Genomic DNA, 21452 nt, shown 5'->3' with positions numbered 1-21452 from the left:
GTTGGAAGTAATCTGGGAGGTCTTTTGTCAAATTCCCTTCTCGGGCAGGAAATCCTATATTACTTTAGATATTAAGTAAAAATACCAGCAAGTGACAATTAGCAATATCAATGTGTTTTTACATAAATATATATTAAAAATATTATGTACTAGTACATGGCATAAAATTATATTACACTATTTTGTCAAGCCTTTTATTTTATATTCTTTATACATATCAATATGTGAATGGTGCGATACCTGGGTGTCATACATTTTGATATAAATAAGCATAATATTATTGCTCCCAATTATTACATTTCATTTTCATTATTTCCTATTATTTATGCATACCTTATACTTCCACCCTTCATTTTCTAAGCCGCCCTCTTGTTCTTTCATATATCTTGATATGTACTATTGTTCCCCACTTATTTCTAACTCTCTTTTAATTTTAATTTTCCCCCATATCATTGTAATATTCAAAGATTTGTCTTTTTAATCATATTTTCTGTATTTATGTCTTCCATCTATTTGTGTTAATATTTCATCCTTCTTTCTTTCATTAACCAATATCTATGTACACTTCTAGTACCAATCACAATCATTTAAACATTTAAAATACTTCTATACGTCTATTCATGTTCTTACAATCATCCAATCCATGTTTCTACTGTTAATACCTATATTTACATTAAAATATATTATTTCATTATTTAATCATCCATTGTTTAATTTTATCATTTTACTGCTAATCATATTTTATGCATATTTAATAATGTCATCATCCAGTCTCTAATTTTCCAATTAATACTTAATTTTTATTCATAATTCCCATATTTCACGCTTCGTATCTATTTATCTTAAAATATTATCCTAATGCCTATCACACTGCATGCAAGATAGTTATCCAGCCTAAATCTACTCTAATATTTATACATCTATGTTTATTAAAATGTATTCATGGGAGATTTTTACTCTCTTTTGTTTTTTTATCCATCATCTCTTGTTTGCAACATAACTTTTATTCTTATTTTTTTTTACTTGCCTCCCATATTTTACTCTTAAATCTTTTACTCCATCTAGTTCTAGCTCTATATTCTGATTCTGCAATCCAACTTGCCCTCCCTTCTTTACCCTTTCCCATTGTCTGTTCTAGCCTCTATCTCTTTCCCCCAGATATCTTCCTGTTTCTCCCATTTCCTTTTTAAATCCTTTAAAAGTTTTCCCTCCTCCTTTTCCCTCATTAATCATTATTAATTTTAGTAATCTCCGCTTTGTTGTCTTCTTTCTGCTCTTTTCTCAGTTCCGCTTTTTCTCTCCATTCTTTCTGATGGCTCCTTTCTTTGTTCCTTGTCCTGGTCTTTGCTCCATGTCCCTTGTATAATATTGTCCAGTTTTTGGTCTATATGATCAAATATTTTTACCATTGCCTTATGTTGTTCCTGTAAAAGGTCCTTAATGCTTTGAAACATCAGTTCCATTCCATTTAAAACTCTGCTCCTTTCTGCCTTGCGTTGTTACTGATTTGGTTTAATAATTCTTTTTGGCCAGGATTTTTCGATTCAAAACAGAGCTTACCAGATTACAATTTTTAATATTTCATCACTAGTCAGTCAAGTCAATTTTAAATGCACCAGGATGTTTTTCACACCTCTTCAAGTCACTTTTGTACATTCAGTAACATTCAAGGGTCTTTTAATGGAAATTCTTGTTTATTATTCAAATTTCCAGTGGTCTTAGAGTAGATGCATGTAATCCAATGAGTATTTTCAGCCCTTCAGATGTTATTTCCAGACTTGCGCAGTTGCCCTCTCATCAGCAGATGGCACTCAGCCTGTTTCAACCTCTTTGCTATGTTGTTGGCAAATATGATTTTAATCATTTTAAATTATAAATCCAATAAATAGGCAGTATTTATAAAAAAGATTTTTGGTCCATGATTCCAGCATTTTAAAATTGCCTTCTCAATACCATATCTTTTTACTTTGAGAGTTCAATTTTTATATATATATATATATATATATATACATACATATACATATACATATACATATACATATACATATACATATACATATACATATATATATATATATATATAAATTCTCTTCTTAAATTCTCTGGTATTTTTCCAAGGTGCTTGTTCGCTGCTTTCAGAAATAGTTCTGGATTCATATTCCCCTTAAATTCTTTGGGGTCAGATTTCAACAAAAGCATTCTCTCACCCAGTTCACACACCATTCATCGTCTTTTCGCTCCTACACTGTCTTAGGTATCAGACTACTCCTGGCTTCATGGCAGCCATATTGCTGCCACTGCACCTCGTCTTTGGATGAGGGGAAAATTCCAAATCAGGGAGGAGAGATGTGGCTCTCCTCAACCTGCATAGCAATCCCCTTTACTTCACCACCCCTCCAAGGTGTCTTCGCTCCTTATGGAGCCCTCCAACAGGGAGAGCTCGGAGTGGGGCCATAGAGTTTGCAGTCCTCACTTCCGAGAGCGCTGGAAGTTCAGTCGGAAGTTGGCATAAAATACTTAAAATAATAGATGAGATGATAAAGAAACCCCCATGAAATAAAGTAATTTGAATAATGATGTTTAAGTGATCCTGTCTTTCTTGTTATATTTAATTTCTGCGTAGGAGAACATAATTTCCAGATTGTTTTACATGGCGTTTAAATTCTGATAAAAACATTCTTTTATGTAAAAATAATTAGGGCTATGTGACTCAAAAGTTATCAGTCTCTCAGAGACATCATGCACTACCTCAAAGCAAATAGTTTGGGATCTACATAGCCTTAAGAATAATATTAAAATATAGATATTTTTAAAATATGCCTCGGTTGTAGATAAAAGCTGAACTAGTTTAGCTATTAGCTTTAATACAAGAACATTTATCTGAAAGAAATGTGTTGAAAATAAAGTCCAGGTATAATTTTAGTGGTTGAATGTTCCTTAGACTTCTTAGGTAATTAATAATATATTTGCATTATATTTTATTAAATCATAGTATATTCAGATTTGGCAGCTGATTCTTCCTATAGGCCAGTGATGGCTAACGTTTTTGACACCGAAAGCCCTAAGTGCAGGCATGCATGCATATCTCCAAAATGCAATGCACACGTGTCCCCTGCACATGCATCCCACCCCCCACATGCACTCCCTCCCCCACATGCACAGCAGAGACCTGAAGACCAGCTGGCTGGCGGGAGGTATGTGCGCATGCACAGCAGAGCTGGGCTGGGCTGATGGCTCATGTGTCCACAAAGAGGACTCTGCATGCCACTTCTGGCATGCATGCCATAGGTTCACCATCACAGCTATAGGTCAAAGTCTTTACCTTTGCTAGTTGCTAGTCTGGCAGATGTTTTTATATAGACAGCAGTATGGTTTGGTTTTTGAATTAGCTGTTGTATGTATTTACCATTTTTCTCTTGCTTTCTGAAGAATATTGAATTCCATGTCTTCAAATTCTACAGATCTGAGAATGGTATAGACATTTTCCTTGCAGGGATACATAATATTTTAGGATGATTGCAATAGAGTGCTCAGTTGATCCAATAGGAAATATTTGTGTACTTTACAGATATCCTGTCAAACTTCTATAGTCATCTGTGCTTGTAGTAATATGTTCTGAAGCAATGTTTGCCTCTGTTACAGTGCTGCCACCGTGCAATCTTTGATACCCTGGGGTAAAGCAGTAACTTTCTTAATTTCTTTCTGTCCTTAAAAAGGTACTATAACAACTGTCTTTTGGTGTTTTTTGAAGCAAGTGGAACATAAGGTGCATAAAATATTATTTAAATGTATAATCCCAGGAATATGTTGATGAATATAAATCAAAACAGTACTTTTAATTATTATAGCATTCATTTAGATAGTGTTTATGCTAGTGGCAACAGAGCACCATGGCAATCTGGTTGCATGGATATGCACTGAAGAGGGAAGAGTCACATATACTTGCTCATTAAAAACAAACATCTTGGCAATTGCCCTTGATTCAGTATGAATAATTTCTTTGTTGTTCTCTTTAATGAATCCCAGGACAATCTTTGCAAAACATTATAAAAAATGTGAGATTGTTATATAAGTTATGATGTAAGTATTTAAATTCAGTATTTTTAGAAATATATTCAATGTTGTAAATTTATTTTCTGAGCATTTCTCCAAACAAAGTTTTGTCATATGTACAATTTTTAATCTAAGACGATTCCTAGAGTTAAATTCTACATGCTTGCAATGATTAATAGATTTGGGTGTAATTCTGATCCATCTAACTAATTGGCAGTCTTAAGAAATGCATTATCTATTTCATCTTAATTCAAAATGTCAGCTGTCCAAATAGTGAACCCAAAACAAGAAAACACACTTGGGAGAATTGAATTCCCAAAAGTAAAACATTATTGGATACAGCATATTGGTACTGAAGATACAAAATGAGCTCCGATTTTCACGTGCATATGCTTGCCTAGTAAAACATTAGCTTCCCCTTTTCCCCATGCTGGGTGATCACATTGTCCAATTATTAGATGTCTTCTTGTTATGGAAATAGTCCATCTCTTTCTCAGCATCTGTAGTCGTGACTTTGATGGTTCTCATACACTCATGATCTCCGCATACAGTCTCCACATTCCATTTCCCCCTTCCATCCCCGCAGTTCATTGGCAAGTTGAAAAGCATTAGGCTTTGAAAGAAGCAAAATGATTCAATCTTGACAAAAATATAGATAAAATATTCAAGAGTAATATAATATAATTTCTGTGCAGAAAGAGCATAGTTTCATTTTTAACTATCAGCTTCAATTTGATTTTGGAATTTGTTTATTCATTCAATATCTATAACAGCCCAGCCCATCTCAGCCACTGATTTAGCCAGTAACTTTGAGCGGCTTACAATTCTAAAACTGATTTATTTTGGTGCTTAATAATTCTTGGTAGCTCCCAGCAACTAAATCGACTAAAAAACCTATAACAAGTGAAAAATAAGTGAAAAATAAAAGCTGTCAAAATTACAAACCGACTAGGAACAAAGCAAAGAGTCACCATTCTCTCTTGTCAAAAGCCTGGGTGAAGAGCCAGGTCTTCAAGGTCTTTCTAAACAACAGTAGAGTAGAAAACAAGCTGGATCATGGCGGGGAGGCACCTGATTGCGGAAGCAAGTATTGCTGCAGAATTGTCTCCTTGCTTCATTTATTTTGGCTAATATTGCTGGCTGGAGAATTCTGGGAATTGAAGCTGCACATCTTCAAGTTGCCAAGTTTGAAAAACATTGGTCTGTTGGCTTACAAAATGGATAAGATTCCATCAAATCTTAATTTATTTGGAATTTTTTGACAATATCATAAAAATGATTTATCATTGCCTTCTTTAAGTGTGTAAATTTGACTTCCTAGTCTACTTTATACCGCTGCAATTTCCTCTGACTTCTCATAAAAATAGGATAACAGATCTAATCCTTCTTAGCTTTTTTGAAATCAGAATATCTGTTTATAAATTGACATGAAATCTACAGCACGGGGCATCAACCTTTTGGACCTCAGGGACCACCAAATTTATAATTTTAAATCCTGCGGACCACTAATATGAATCTAGCAGGCTGCTCGCTAAAGCGCCTGGACTCCCACTGATGGGATGGGGTCTTTTAGGCACCTAGCTTGGCTGCCCTGTTTCTGCAACCTTAAATTCTCAAAGAGTCATTTGGACCCATTTCCCACAGAAAACAAAACACTGAGTCTCTCTTCTCTCCCCCCCTCCCTTTCTCATTCCCTCTTTCTATCTCTATCTTGTCTCTCTCTCTCTCTCTTCCCCCCTCTCTCAAAAGCGATGTGCTGAAAGCCAGTTGGCTGGTGGGGAGGTAGGGCAATCCTGCAGTCTCCCTAGCAAACCCATGTCATGGCTGCTGCCTCCTGTCTTCTGCCTCCTGCCTCCCTGCATCGAGGAGGTTGAGCAGCAGCAGGAAGAGCGCAGACCTCTTGAGCTGCAGGAAGCGGCTGCCAGCAATGCCCAGCAATGTGAAGATGTTGCAATGGGAGGCTCAATCCCTCCCCTCAGGAGCTGCAAAGCGTTCACTGCCCCACTGGGACCCGCAAAACCTCCTCCTTCCTTCTGGGCATATGAGCGCTTCTGGGGAGGAAGAAGAGAAGACAGTGGGAGGAGGCTTAGCGACTGCCAGAGGGGTGGTGAGCACTTTGCTACTCCTAAGGAGAGTGGCATGGGAAATTGTGCCCTCCCCTTGCAGGACAGGGAACACCCAGGAAGAGCTCTGATGTCGCGATCTCCTGTGCGTTACCCTCTATCCCCGCGCGCATCAGTCCATCTGCCAGCGGTATTACCCCTGTTGCAGACACGTGTGTGCTGCTGACCACCAAAATTTTCTTATGGACCACCAGTGGCACACAGACCACCGGTTGGCGATCTACAGTATGCTAGTCTTGGGGCTATTGTATTTTGATTGTTTCAAGCCTTTTAAAGGAGGAGGAAATAGATATATCTATTCCTTTTCATTTCTAGCACATAAGCCGGCAATATTGTGGGTTTTCCTATGGTTTTCACATTGAAACCACTCTTGAACATGCTGCATTTCTCTGATTTTCTGCTGTTTCTTCCATTTCTCCCAATCTCTAATGATCTTTCTACCCTGCTCACCAGGATTTATAATTATATCCATCACCTTTGCTTCTTTGGCAAGCCCCTGATCATTCTTCCTGGCTTCAGATTAAGATAGACCTGGAAAAATGGGAAAAATTACAACTATCACTGATAGGGAGAATAGCAACAGTTAAAATGAATATATTACCAAGAGTACTATACTTATTCCAAACAATTCCAATAAAGTTGGGAAAATATTTTGATGATTTAAATAAGATAATATTGAAGTACATATGGCAAGGGAAGAAAGCTAGGATTAAACTTAAACTGTTACAGGATACAAGATTGAGAGGAAGATTTGGACTACCCAATTGGGAATTATATTATCAGGGCATGGTTTTGATATGGATGAAAGTATGGATTGCATTAAGAAACCCAAGGCTTTTAACATTAGAGAGACATGATCTACAATTGGGTTGGCACGTTTTTTATGGTATAAGAAAAATAAGAGGGCAGAGCTGACATCGCGACGATACGGCAGGTCTGAGATTGCAGCCGATATCTTTGCCTCTGGATGGTCCCAACAGACCTAAACTGTCCCGAAGAGACAATGATAGTGAAGGGTGCATCCTGCTGATCCCAGGGATATCGCAAAGTCCCTGGACGATCCAGGAGAAGCCCTTCTTGCCAGCAGCAGAGAGGCAGCCATTAAAGCTGCTGAAGTTGGGACAGCTCCGGAACGGAAGAGACTGGAAAGAGAAAGTGTGTCGGTTTGTTGAGAACCTTTTTTTAATCATTATTCTAAGACTGAAAGGGACACCCTAAGGAAAAGAAAAAATCTGTAAAAGTTTTGACAGAACTGAATAAGCAGTGGTTTTTAAAGGAAATGGGTCAAAGTGAGGTTTGGCTTTTTATTTTTTTATTTTTTCTTATTACTGGACTTGTATTGTGATTTAGCATTTGCTAACTGGACTGGCTTCTTTCTTATTTACATTTATTTTTTTCTTCTCTTTTTTGATTTTGCAACATTTTAGGTTAGAGGCTCCCTTTAGTTACTTTTCCTTTATATATATATATATATATGTATATACATACATACATACATACATACATACATATATATATATATATATTCCCTTTTTTTAACTTCTATTACGTTTTGCCTGGGAAAGGAGGGGGAAAGCGAGAGTAAAGAAACTTTGTAACACTGTCAACTAGAGGCTTGAAAATATTTTAGATGAAACTGAGAAAGCTCGAAAGAAAGATCAGAGACTACCTTTCAAGGACATTGCAATGTGGTAAGAGAGGGAAGAGCACGGGATAGTGTTATTGCAGGTGTTCTTCTGGATTTCTATCAACAATTGATGCTTGGTTTTGAAGTCTGTGGAGAAGAGAGTTATAATAAGAGCCTTGGGTGATTAAATAAAGTGCAGTGTGTCCTTTTTATTTTTTTAAGTTGTGCTACCCTTCCTTACCAGCTTTACTGTATTCTTTAAAAAAAAAACCTTTATTTTTGTAATATTTCCATTTTTTCCATTTTTTTTGTAATATTTCCATTTTTTCTATATATTTTAAAGGGAAAGCCTCAAAAATTTTCCTCTTTTTTTTCTTCTCTGGGATTTTTTGCTTTTTCTATCCATACTCTTGGTTCATTTTTATGTTCTTATTTTTTCATTTTTGAGACCTCTTAATTGGATTAAGGTGGTGAAGAACCTGAAGAATTCTTTTCTCTCTTTCTTTTTTTTGTTCTTTTTTTGTTCTTTTTTAAAAGATTTGTTTCTTCTCTTCCTTTTTACTTAACTATTGATTGGATTAAGGCTTAGAAGAACCTGAAGAAATTTTCTCTCCTTCTCTTTTTATTACTACTGGGCTTTTTTCTTTCTACCATTTTTATTTTTCATCTTGGATTATAATTGGCTACTTCATAATTGCATTAAGGTTCAGAAGAACCTGAAGATCTTCAATTGTTTAAAATGAGCAGGAAATTGATAGCTTCTGGCTCCTCAACTTCTACTTCCGCCTCCCCACCATCTGGAGGACAACGTTCAATCCAGACAATATTAAAGCAAGACAAAGAACAAGAAAAAGTGACTTTACAGATGATCATGCAAGGAATCCAAGACCTTAAAACAAAATCAGATACTATTGAAAAGAGAATAGAGAACATTGAGCAAAGAACAGAGAATATTGAGCAAAGAATAGGGAAAACTGATGAAAAAGTGGAGAATATTCAACAAATGATGGTGAAGTATGATGAGAGATTCCAAAAAATTGAAGAAGATAAACAAAGAGATAAAAAGATTGGAGATATTGATACCAGATTAACAGTGATTGAACAAGATAAAAGTGGGATGCTAAAATGGGAGATAGACAAATCAGAATTTTATCTCAGGTTTCAAAACATAGAGGAAGAAAAAGGACAAAATCTAGCTGAGATAATGATAGAAATATTGGCTGAAGCTTTGGAAATAACAGAAGAGAAGATGATGGATGGAGTAGATGAGGTATATCGAGTTTTTACAAGATATGCGATGAGAAATAACCTACCAAGAGAAGTTCATTTCAGATTTACAAAAAAAAACCATTAAAACACAAATATTCCAAGTGGCAAGAGAGAAAACGCTGAAATACAAGGGCAAAGAGATTGTGGTCTTAAAACAAATACCCAGAAAAGTGAGAGAGATAAGAAGAGAATACCGATTCTTGACTAAAATGTTACTGAAAAAAGAGGTGAATTATAGATGGCTAATTCCAGAAGGATTAATGTTTACATGGCAAGAACAGAGACACAGAATTGATTCAATTGAGAAAGCAGAATTATTCTACGCAGAATTTTTTGGAAGGAGAGAGGAAGAGGCAGAAAAAGAGGTCTCACTAATTGAATTTCAAGAGGAGCAAATGGAGACTGAAAAAGAAGAAGGCGCAGTAGGTGGACAGGTGGAAACTAAAGAACAACGTGAACCAAGATCTACGAGAGCTACCAAACCTAAATGGACTTAATTCAGCTGCTAAAAGAAGGAAAAAAATTCACAAATTAGAGAAATTAAAATTTGATATAATTTGTCTACAAGAAGTACATATTAAAAAACAATATGAACAATTGTTGGTGCAGCCAAAATTAGGGAAAATATTTACTTCTTTGACTCAATGTAAGAAAAGAGGAGTGGTTTTATATATTAAAGAGACCATCTCAGCAAAATTGATCCATACTGATGAAGACATAATTGGACATAATTAAACACAAAATGGGTCAAATAGAGAAAGAAGAATTAGCACAGAAAATTAGAAGTGCTAAACAGAATTATTTTGAAGATGTAAACAAACCAGGTCGATGGTTAGCATACAAATTGAGAAAAGAGAAAGAATCAAGGAAAATATTGCAGTTAATAGATGACCAAGGTCAAGTTTGCCATGGTAATAAAGAAAAGAAGGAAATTTTTCGAGACTTCTATGGGCAACTATATAAGCAAGAGAATATTGATGAGGAAAGAGTCAAACAGTATTTACAGAATGCTAATCTACCTAAGATACCTAAAGAGACTGAAAAAACGTTAGAAAGCAATATAACAATGATGGAGTTAACTGAAGAAACAAAATAATGGAAAGGCACCAGGTCCAGATGGACTTCCGGCAGAATTTTATAAAACACTACAAGAATCGTTGAACCTTCCATTGCTAGAAGTCATGAATGAAGTTATGTTAAAGAAGAAGATACCTAAAACATGGTCAGAAGCCTATATTACACTTATTCCAAAAGAAGAGGCTGATCCATTGCAAATTAAGAATTATAGACCTATTTCTTTATTAAATGCAGATTATAAAATTTTCGCTTCAATATTGGCAGAAAGACTCAAAAAATATTTAATAATTTTATTCATCCTGACCAAAATGGATTTCTGCCAAAGAGACAAATCAAAGATAACATGAGAGTAATTTTGGACACTTTGGAATATTATGAGGCACACCCCGAAAAACAAATGGCTTTGATATTTTTAGATGCACAAAAGGCATTTGATAATGTGAATTGGAGTTTCATGTTATTATTATTGGAACAGATGGGTTTTGCTAGAAAATTTATTCAAGCAATAGAAGCCATATATCATAAGCAAACGGCAAAGATGATGATAGAGGGAGAATTGACAGATTCTATTAATATAAGAAAAGGTACAAGACAAGGATGCCCACTATCACATTTGCTATTTGTATTAACTTCGGAAGTGTTAAACAGAAATATTAGAGACGAAAAGAGTATAAAAGGAATGAAAATTAAAAAGGAAGAATTTAAGCTGCAAGCTTTTGCAGATGATTTGGCTTTTATTTTAGAAGACCCTTTAGAACAGTGGTCCCCAACCTTTTTGTACCAGGGACCAGTTTCACGCAGAAACACTTTTTCAAGGACCGGCGGGGGGGGACTTTTTCAAGGAGGGGGAGGGGAGGGAGTCCAAGTTTGGTGGTTTGCTTGCAGACGCTTCATTACCTGACTAGATAACATCTAATGTTGTTACCTAGTCGGATAATAAAACGTCTGCCGGCAAACCACCAAGTTCAGGGAGGCTCAGGACAAGTCCCTGCAGGATGGCTGAGAAGCCCCGCCTCTCAGCCCTGCCTCCCTCAGCCTCATCCCTCAGGTGTCTCCCTCCCTCCCTCAGCCTTATCCCTCAGGTGTCTGCCTCGTTCCTCTCTCAGTCACTCTCTCGCTCCTCCACCAGCCCAGGAAGAAACTGCTTCAAAGAAGCCAGCAGGGTGGCTTTTCCTGTCGGTGCAGCTCCTTCAAAGCGCCTGTTCACCCCCACCCCACCGCCCGCGGTTCAATCCAGTGCTCTGTTCTGCCTGCCTGCCTTCGTTTCTGGTTGTTTCGGAGTAGCTTTGGCTGAGAATAATAACTATTCGCCTCTTTTACTCAGCCGAAGCTGCTCCGAAACAACCAGAAACGCAGGCAGGCAGGCAGGCAGAACGGAGCACTGGATTGAACCGCGGGCGGCGGGGTGGGGGTGAACGGGCACTTCGGAGGAGCTGCGCCAACAGGAAAAGCCACCCTGCCGGCTTCTTTGAAGCAGTTTCTTCCTGGGCTGGTGGAGGAGCGAGAGAGCGACTGAGAGAGGAACGAGGCGGAGGAAACCGGCCGCTGAGCCGGAGAGCAGGACAGGCTTTGGTTGCTTCCTCCCTCCCCCTTCTTTCATTTGTGTCCTTGATCCCTGATCCCAGCAGCATTCACCGAAGGCGAAGAAAGCTGCCATTTTTATTTTATTTTTATTTTCTTTGCGGTCCAGTACCAAATGATCCATGGCCCGGTACCGGTCCACGGCCCGGTGGTTGGGGACCCCTGCTTTAGAAACAGCACCAAAACTACTGGAAAAGATAGAGGCATATGGCAAGGTGGCTGGTTTGAAAATAAACAAAGATAAGACAAAGATTGTGACAAAGAATATGCTATTAAGACAAAAACAAGAATTGGCAGACTTATTGAAAATTCAAGTCACGAACAAGATTAAGTATTTGGGGATATATTTGACAGCAAGATATAGTACACTAAAAGAGAACAATTACATTAAACTTAAACAACAGATAGTGTTAGACTTGACGAAATGGGAAAATCTACAACTGTCATTAATAGGGAGAATTTCAACAATCAAAATGAATATTTTACCCAGAATTTTATATTTGTTTCAAACAATACCAATTAGGCTTGGAAAGGATTATTTTGAAGATTTAAATAAAAATGTATTGAAATATATATGGCAAGGTAAGAAAGCAAGAATAAAGTTAAAACTTTTACAAGATGCTAGAATTAGAGGAGGATTTGGTCTGCCTAATTGGGAGTTGTACTACCAAGCTACAAACTTGATGTGGGCTAAGGAATGGATAACATTAAGAAATACTAGATTGTTGACATTAGAAGGACACGATTTATTGTTGGGGTGGCATGCTTTCCTATGGTATAAGGGAACTAAAACACAGGGCTATTTTAGAAGACATCATATACGGGAGTCTCTGTGGTTAAATTGGGAGAAGATTAAAAGACAATGCTATTTGAAAATTCCAGTCTGGTTATTGACTATTGAAGCATTTTCCTATCCTATAATATATAAGAAGGATCAAACAGTTAGATATGGGGAAATTCTGAATGAAAAGGGTGAACTTAAATCGATGCAAAATCTAGAGGAATAAGGTATAAAGATGAATTGGTTTTCATATGTGCAAATACATTCAAGGTATGATACAGATCTTAAAACAGAAGGATTCTATGACAAATTGACTGACTTAGATAAGATTTTGACAGGTACTGATGAAAAGGTGATTCAAAAACTACGGATATTTATTAGAAATTAAATTAGAAGAAGAACAAGTTAAAGAAACTATGATTGCTTGGGGGAAGAATTTTAGATATGGGATTGATTTAGAGAAATGGCAAAAATTGTGGTCTCAAAATTATAAAATGACAATGTCAACAGCATATGAAGAAAATTTGAATAAGATGTTTTACAGGTGGCATTTTCCCCTGACGAGAATAGCAAGAATGTTCAAGAATAAATCTGAAAAATGTTGGAAATGTCATCAGATACCTGGCTCAGGGTGGACCTGTGCAGATGCTACAAAAATACTGGACTAAAATCCACATGTGGTTGGAAAAAATGACAAAGAAACATATAGACTTGAAACCAGAGATATTTTTATTGGGAATTTTACCTGATACATACAGTAAAGATTTGAAATACCTGATTGTAAATGTATTAACAGCAGCTAGGATTGTATTTGCTAAAAATTGGAAAAATGAGAAAATACCATCGCAGGAGGAAACTATTAAGAAAATATTGGAATGTGCTGAAGTGAGTAGATTGACATTTGAAATTAGAGAACAAGAGGATAAACAATTTTACAAAATCTGGAACCTTTTCTATCAATGGTTAGATAATAAAATACAATAATAGAATATGTAGAATTTTAGAAAATAATGAATATATAAAGATGTATTTCTTTTCTTTTCTTGTTATTATATCTATAAAATGTCTTTAGGATAGATTTGAGAAGACTATAGGAATTGTTATAAAATAAACTAAGTAAATTATAGTTATCTCGCAAAGTATGAATGAACAAAATTACAGTCAAGTGATTGTTTAATAGTGATACTAGGGTATTCAATTTTTGATTGATAATATGAGTTATTATGCAATGTAAGTGTAATTGAAACTATGAAATGGATGCACAAAAATTTTGTAAACCAACCGACACACTGCTTGTACACTTATGAAAGAAAGTTGGATATTTTTATGTTTTGTTTGTTTTTGTTTGTCTTTAAAACTTGAAAAAAGAAAAAAGAAAGAAAGAAAAATAAGATACACAGTTATTTTCAAAGACATTATGTTAGAGATGCTTTATTGTCAGTATGGGAGAAAATAAGGTAACGACGTTATATGAAAATACCAGTCTGGTTATCAATAATGGAGGTGTTTATATATCCAAATGTTTTTAAAATTGTTAGATATAATTGTTAGATATAATGATGTTTTAAATGAAAGGGGTGAACTCAAAAACAAAGCAAGAATTAAATGAACAAGGAATCGATATGAATTGGTACTCATATATGCAATTACATTCTAGATATGAAAAAGATGTTAAAACAGATGGGTTTTATAATGAATTGACCGATTTAGATAAAATGTTAACAGGCACTGAAGAAAAGATTAAAAATTGTATGGGTTTTTTTTATGAGTGAAATTAGAAGAACAAGTCAAGGAGACAGTGATAGCCGGGGTGGTGGTAGAATTGGCTATGGGATAGTCTTAGTTAAATTGCAGAAACTATGGGATAGAAACTATAAATTAACAATGTCAGCAGCTTATAAAGAAAATTTGTATAAGATGTTTTACAGATGGCATCTTCCCCTGGCAAGACTGGCAAAGATGTTTAAAGACAAATCAGTGAAATATTGGAAATGTCATCAAATACCTGGATCATATTACAATATTTGATGGACATGCACAGAAGCCAAAATATATTGGACAAAAATACATACATAGTTGGAAAAGATGATAAAACAACATATAGACTTAAAACCTGAGATATTTTTACTGAGGTCCTACCTGAGAATTATAGTAAAGAAAAAATATATTTAATTATACATACATTAACAGCAGCTAGAATTGTATTTTCTCAAAATTGGAAAAATGAAAAGATTCCAGTGGAGGAAGAGGTGATTAAGAAAATATTGGAATGTGCAGAAATGAGTATAAACATTGGCAATTAGAGAACAAGAAGAAATTATTTGGGATTTATTTCATAAATGGTTGGAAAATAAAGTTAGAAATGAAATGATATTGCTATAATGATATATAATGCTGAAAAGGTTATAATATGAATGTAAACTTAGTAAGAAATGTATACAAATATTAATATGTGCACAAGATACTGTATAACTGAAAGATGGTTTTATTTTTTGTTTTTGTTATAAAAATAAAAAACTTTTTATTAAAAAAATGCAGCTGGTAAGATAGGAACCAGTGGTTCCCAAGCTAGAGAGAAGTTTTTTTTAATGTCAATATAGATTACATCCCTTGCAAATCTATCAAGATACTAGTTAGATATCCACTGATTAGAAATGTGGGGGGCGGGAAGCCACACATTCAAACTTTGAAGCACGCATGTTTGTAGAAGTTTGGTTCTTGTGTATTGTAATGCAGAATTCTTTCTATTTATGGCTTCATTCTTAAATTATAAACATGTATACTTTTATTGAGAGTTTTGACAACAGTAAGAACTAATGCAAACTAAAATGAAAAGGAGTAAAAAAGAAAAGGCTAAAAGCATAGAAAAAATATATATATAAAACAGACAAAATATATAAAAATGTGGCTTCTGACCTTCTTCAGAGCATTTATAGGTACAATTATATTTTACTCTCTCTGTGTAAAGTTGTGCCATAAGTTTCTTCTTTCTATAATCTATTCTATCTAATCATCAAAATCATAAAATTTCTTTTTTCTTTTTTATGCATAAGTCCCTTCATCAATAAATGTAGATATTGTCTTTTCCTTAAATCAATGAAATTAATTTAGCCATTTCAGCAAGTTCTGTCATTTTCACCAAGCATTCCTCCATTGTAAGTTTTGCCACATCTTTCTATCTTTGTGTATAAAAATGGCATTGGACGGCTCTTTATTACAATTTAATTAACTTTCAGTCCTAGAAATAAAAATTCTGGTTTCAATATTCTAACTGGAATTTCTTTAAGCACAGTTGCATTGGTATTATCCATTTTCAGTCTAGTATTAAAATGCTGCTTAGTCTCTAGACTTGTTTCTAACAAAGTACGCAAGTATATTTCTTGGGATATTTTTTTAACTTTACATATTTATCCTATCCCCTTTACTGATTTCAGCCTCTGTGTCTCTCATACGATTCTAAAAAAAATGAAAAATTTACTCTAATATTTTTACCAGAATTCTCTGGATTCACACTGACTCTCAAGCAGAGTTCTTTCTCCCTCAATTATATTAATACTAAACCAATTTAAACTTTTTTCATGTTTTAACTTCTGCTTGCTTTCAAAATGTCCACTTTATCATTAATTTATTTTACCTCTCCAAAACTTACTTCCATTTCCTCTTTCATCTTTAGAAGTCTTTCTTCCATTCTCTCTTCAAAAACTGCCCAGTTAGTATTAACTGATTCAGACATCTGCTTGCTCAATAACTCCAAGTCATGAGACAGTATCTGTGTGAAAGCTGGCACTTTTAATTCACTTGCTGCAATTTGTTTATGTTTTTGTGTCTTAAAATGCATGTTTGCATTTAAATTAAATTTTTTTAAAAAGGGTTATATTATTAGAATAGCTAAAAAAACAAACAAACGAATAGTTGCAAATGTATATTTATCACCATGCCGTACCATTGAAAAGACTCTGCAATTTAAAAAAAATATCCCTCACACACTTTCTTGAAATATTGCTACTCTTTTTTTAAAAAAAGAAATACAAAATGTAATGATGCTTAATGTTATTGCAGTTGGTTCAGAAGTAGCAATCCACACAGTTCTGGGGGCTCTTAGGGTGGCACCTATAAGACCAGAGATGTGTGAGCTTCATTATTTATCATTGCTACTCTAACAAATTCAAGATGCTATATGGCATGGTTCCAGGGATCTAAGAAATGTCTCACCCCAATGGGACTAGTCCATCCCATTCATGCTAGTGGAAGAGGCCTGGGGATTCCATTTATTAAGGCAGGGGTCCCCAACCCCCAGGCCATGGCTCTTTTGAAATTGGACCGCACAAGTGTCAAGCGATTGCTCCATTTGTGTGAGCAGTGTGTGCCCGACATGCGCCTGCCACTGACACAGAACCATTTATCTCCCCCCCCCCCCCAAGCTGAAAGGTTGGGGACGACTGTGCTTACAAATTATGTGAGAGTGGTCATGGAGACTTTTTCTCTGTGGCTCTGAACCCGGGGAACACTCTATCACCAGAACTGAGAACTGCCCCCACCCTGTTGGCCTTACAAAAGGGTATAAAACTTGGCTTTTCCAGTTGTCTTGGTACCTCAAAGATACCGTATTTCCCCATGTATAAGCCACCCCTTTTTTCCAAAATTTTCAAGCCCAAAAAGTAGGGGGGTGGCATATACAAAGCAGGTACACTTTTTATACATGAAAAATGCATAAAATAATAAAGTAGGAATAAACTGGTTTTCCAGCAGTATGCTATACTTTTTGTAAAATTGTACGTGATGATACGATTACGAGTGCGGTATGCGATAGAAATGCATACGCTAGGCATCGGCCTGAATGCTTCGTTCCTACTCGCTCCAATGCGTAGATTGCTAGCGCCGCCGCACCGCTTTCGGCGTCATGACCGGTTGTAGATCTAGACGTCGAATTTTGTTTCTTTGTAAATTTTCTTTCTTCATAACTTGTTTCTCTAATAAAATATTTTTTTCAAAACTTCACAGTCCAAAAATTGGGGGTGGCTTATACAAAGGGGTGCTTATACATGGGGAAATACGGTAGCCCTCACTACTGGAGGTGGCTGACAGCGTAATAAGACATCATCCTTGTAGCATCCATCTCTTGGTTCCTGGGTTTGTTTTTTGTTTGTTTTTTGCATAGTGTTAAATTTTAATTCTTTTTTATTCATCTTTTTATGATTTGTAAGCTGCTTAGAATTGCCTTTTCAGGAAAGTAAGCAATACATCATCATCATCATCATCATCATCATCATAATAGCAGCTATTATTATTATTTTAAAATATACAGGGACAAATATATAAAATAAACAGTGATCCCATCTACTGGACTTAACCTCACCTATATTTGGAGTGTTGTTTCTCAGGCTGAAGGAAATTATAGATGCATCTAATAACCTGAAATGTGAACATCTGTATCTATGTGTACATTATTAAATTAACTCTAGACATTATGCTTTTGTTTTTCAGATACTTAGTGGATGAAATTAAGAAGAGAGAAGGATTTCAGTTGCTTCTGGAGGTAAGTTAAATACAGTTTGTTTATTTATTTGTTTATTTATTTAGTTTATATTGCTTCCTATGGCGACTCGAGGTGGCTAACAGGATGTAAAATCATATTTAAAATTAAATAAAAATAAAAAACAATAAAAACTAATGAAAAGAATCAAATAAATTAATAAAGTATAATAGAACAAAATCTGGAATAAATAAATAAATAAATAAAAATCACCACACCACCCCCAATTCCCACCCAACAAAGTTTAGCACTTTGCGCCATCATTTTGGAACTAATGATACAAGGAATGCTAAAAGGTATGAAGTATAGGCAGTATTTTAGATCATCACCTTGATTACTTGTCATTCCTTATTTAGATAATAAGAAATAATTCACCATGCAATTGAACTGAAATAAAATAGAAACAATTGGATTGAAACAAAATATGGTATTTTACATAAGGATGTTTTCCTCCTTATTTCTTAAAATAAAATCTTCCTCATTAGAATAGAATATTTCGAAATAAATTTTTGTGTTGCATATGAAAGATAAAAATATGTAAAGCTTTAGATGTTCTCTTGATAAGCTGAGTACTTTAGAATAAATGACTGCTGTGAATTGATTATGAATTTCGCACTATCCTAAACCGTCACATGTAAGGAGCCTACAGTATCATGCCCCAGTTATTTGTAAGACAATTTCTGTAGGGATTATTACACTGACATGAGTCTCCTAGTTCCCAATCTAATCTTTCCAAAATTGATGTACTATCCACGTTGACTTGAAATTGATCAGAATTGCTATCCAACACATCAGGGATCAGATTGGGAAAGCTGTTATAATGTGAAGAGTGGGTAATGGAATATTAAAAAAAACCAGGAATGTAATCCTGATAGTTATTTTCTGAGACATGTAACATGTAATCACTTTACATTAAGTTCTGCTATATATCGGAATTCTCTTAAGCCAACTATAGCATCTACAGCTGTTCTAAAACATCTTAGCTTAGTATTTTAAAACATCTTTTAATTGAGATAACGAGCTTAAAATATATGAATGTCTTCATGCTATCCTGTAGCATATTTCTATGCCAAAAAAGGCTAATTCTACAATCTGTTTTATTTGTTATGGACATTAAGTTGCTGTCATTAACAACAGATCTTAGCTGTTTAGTAAGCTAGATTTGGATTCTGTTCAAGCCTAAGAATAACATTTCGGAACAATGCCAAAAGAAAGGAAATGAGATTATGATATTATGGAACCAGATCTCTAATGCTGTCCCATTATTTCTAAAAATTTAATATCTGTATATATTTATACCAAGCAGAAATATAAAGTTGCAATTTCCTTGTAGTGTAGTAATGGAAAAAACATCTACTGCAGCAAAAGTGCTATGCTTCCAGATCAAATACAGCTATAAAAAAAATAACTGTCAGCAACAGGATCATTATTTCACCTCTGACTGTACAAAATTTCAAGTTTCTTCATGCATCCATGATTATGGATGATTAGTGTTACATTCTGACCTATCTGATGACCTCTGCATTAGGCAAGGCTGGTCTGCAATACCCCCAAAATATGCAAAAGATGCCAAGACCCATTCTTAATTAGCTTTCCTAAAATTATGTTTCTCGCAATGTCAGCAAAGAGGAGATAAAATGCATGGGTTGCCACACTTCCATTTCTAGACTTCAAAAACTTAACTTGCAGAAATAAAAAAGAAACATGGAAGTCTTTCCAGTGTCATGCAGAATAATATTCTGCTACTATTTTAAATTGGAGTTAGGATTAGAGACAATTCTGAACAAGAAGTTAGAAATAAATAATAGAAAACCAGACAATATAGACACATAGGTGGTTAAAATATAAATGAAAATTAGCTAGCATCCAGAGGAAAAGTAAAGGAAAACAACTGCATTTCTCTAGATAAGGGGATTTGGATTGCAGATTCTGGTAATTGCTGACTAGTGAGTGCTAGGATTTTAATGGATTTCTTGTTTTAATTTCAAAGCAGTACATCCAAACAAAAAGTAAAAAAAAGGCTGTTTGATGTAAAAACATCAATGAATGAGAAAACTTCACAGAATAAGCAGAAATTAACAGAGAATTGATTGTCCAGAGTTTACTTATTCAAGGATAGATTAGGAGTAGCAATATCAGCACATGTGGCATAGTAAGTGATACATTGAAGGAATAATAATGTGATATATAGTCTAGGTAGGACAGAATTAGAGGGTCATACTTCTGTTTATACTTAATTTAACACTTCTGCAACGAGTCATTTTCAAGATCAAAACTTGCTTGGGAATTTATTTATTTATTTTTTTGTTTGTTTAATTTGTCAATTGCTTACAAGATAATACATATTAGTATAAACATGATTAAGAATACAGAAAATAGGTATGAATAAATGGGGACAATAGGACAGGGATGGTGGGCATGATGGTGTACTTATGTATACACCTTACAGACCTCTTAGGAATGGGGTGAGGTCAATAGTGGATAGTTTGAGGTTAAATGAGTGGAAGTTAGAGGATGTAACAACAGAGTCAGGTAGTGCATTCCAGGTATTGACCACTCTGTTGCTGAAGTCATACTTTTTGCAATCAAGTTTGAAGCGGTTTACATTGAGTTTGTCTCTATTGTGTGCTCTTATATTTTTGTGGCTATAGCTAAAGTAGTCATTGACTGGTAGGGTATTGCAGCAGATAATTTTGTGTGCTACGCTTAAGTCTAACTATAGGTGGCGTAGTTCAAGGTTGTCCAAGCCCAAAATCTCAAGCCTGGTGATATAGGGTATTCTGTTGTGAGTAGAGCAGTGTAGTACTCTTCTTGTGAAATACTTCTGGACCCGCTCAATTGTATTAATGTCCGATATGCAGTGCAGATTCCAGACTGATGAGCTGTATTTGAGTATTGGTCTGGCAAAAGTTTTGTATGCTTTAGTTAACAATTCAATATTTCTGGAGGAGAAGCTTCATAAGATTAGATTTACAACTCTTAATGCCTTTTTGGCAATACTGTTACAGTGAGCTCTGGTGCTTAGGTCATTTGATATGAGAACTCCAAGGTCCTTGGCAGAGTGAGGATCATCAATGAGGTCATGTCCACTTAGTTTGTATTTGGTGTACTGAATTTTTTTACCAATGTGTAGGACAGCGCATTTGTTGGTTGAGATTTGGAGTTGCCAGATGTTTGACCATTCAGACATGTAATCAAGGTCTCATTGAAGGATAGTAGCATTGTCGGTGGTGTTGAACAGTTTTACGTCATCCGCAAAGAGGACACAGTTGCTTATAAGTTGATCGCAAAGGTCATTTATATAGAGTATAAAGAGTGTGGGTCCTAGAACGCTGCCTTGGAGGACACCGCTGTTAACTAGAGCAGGGTTTGATATAGCGCTCCCTATTTTTACTATTTGTTGCCTGT

The 21452-nt window shown here is 35.3% G+C and overlaps 1 protein-coding gene across 2 annotated transcripts in view; it reads left to right on the top strand.

Moving 5' to 3' along the window:
* Positions 1–21452, top strand: part of GADL1 (GAD like acidic amino acid decarboxylase 1) — a 92273-nt gene that overhangs the window by 45460 nt on the left and 25361 nt on the right. For both annotated transcript variants that reach the window (XM_087916794.1, XM_087916795.1), the window contains one exon: positions 17996–18047. In XM_087916794.1, coding sequence (XP_087772920.1) covers positions 17996–18047 — 52 coding nt within the window. The remainder of the gene's footprint in view (positions 1–17995; positions 18048–21452) is intronic.

Source organism: Pseudonaja textilis, chromosome Z, assembly GCF_049901715.1.
Source record: "Pseudonaja textilis isolate UNSWEBS1 chromosome Z, rPseTex1.2, whole genome shotgun sequence".
Taxonomy (NCBI): domain Eukaryota; kingdom Metazoa; phylum Chordata; class Lepidosauria; order Squamata; family Elapidae; genus Pseudonaja; species Pseudonaja textilis.
The sequence above is the reverse complement of the archived record's forward strand: the minus strand, read 5'-3'. Positions and strand labels throughout refer to the sequence as shown.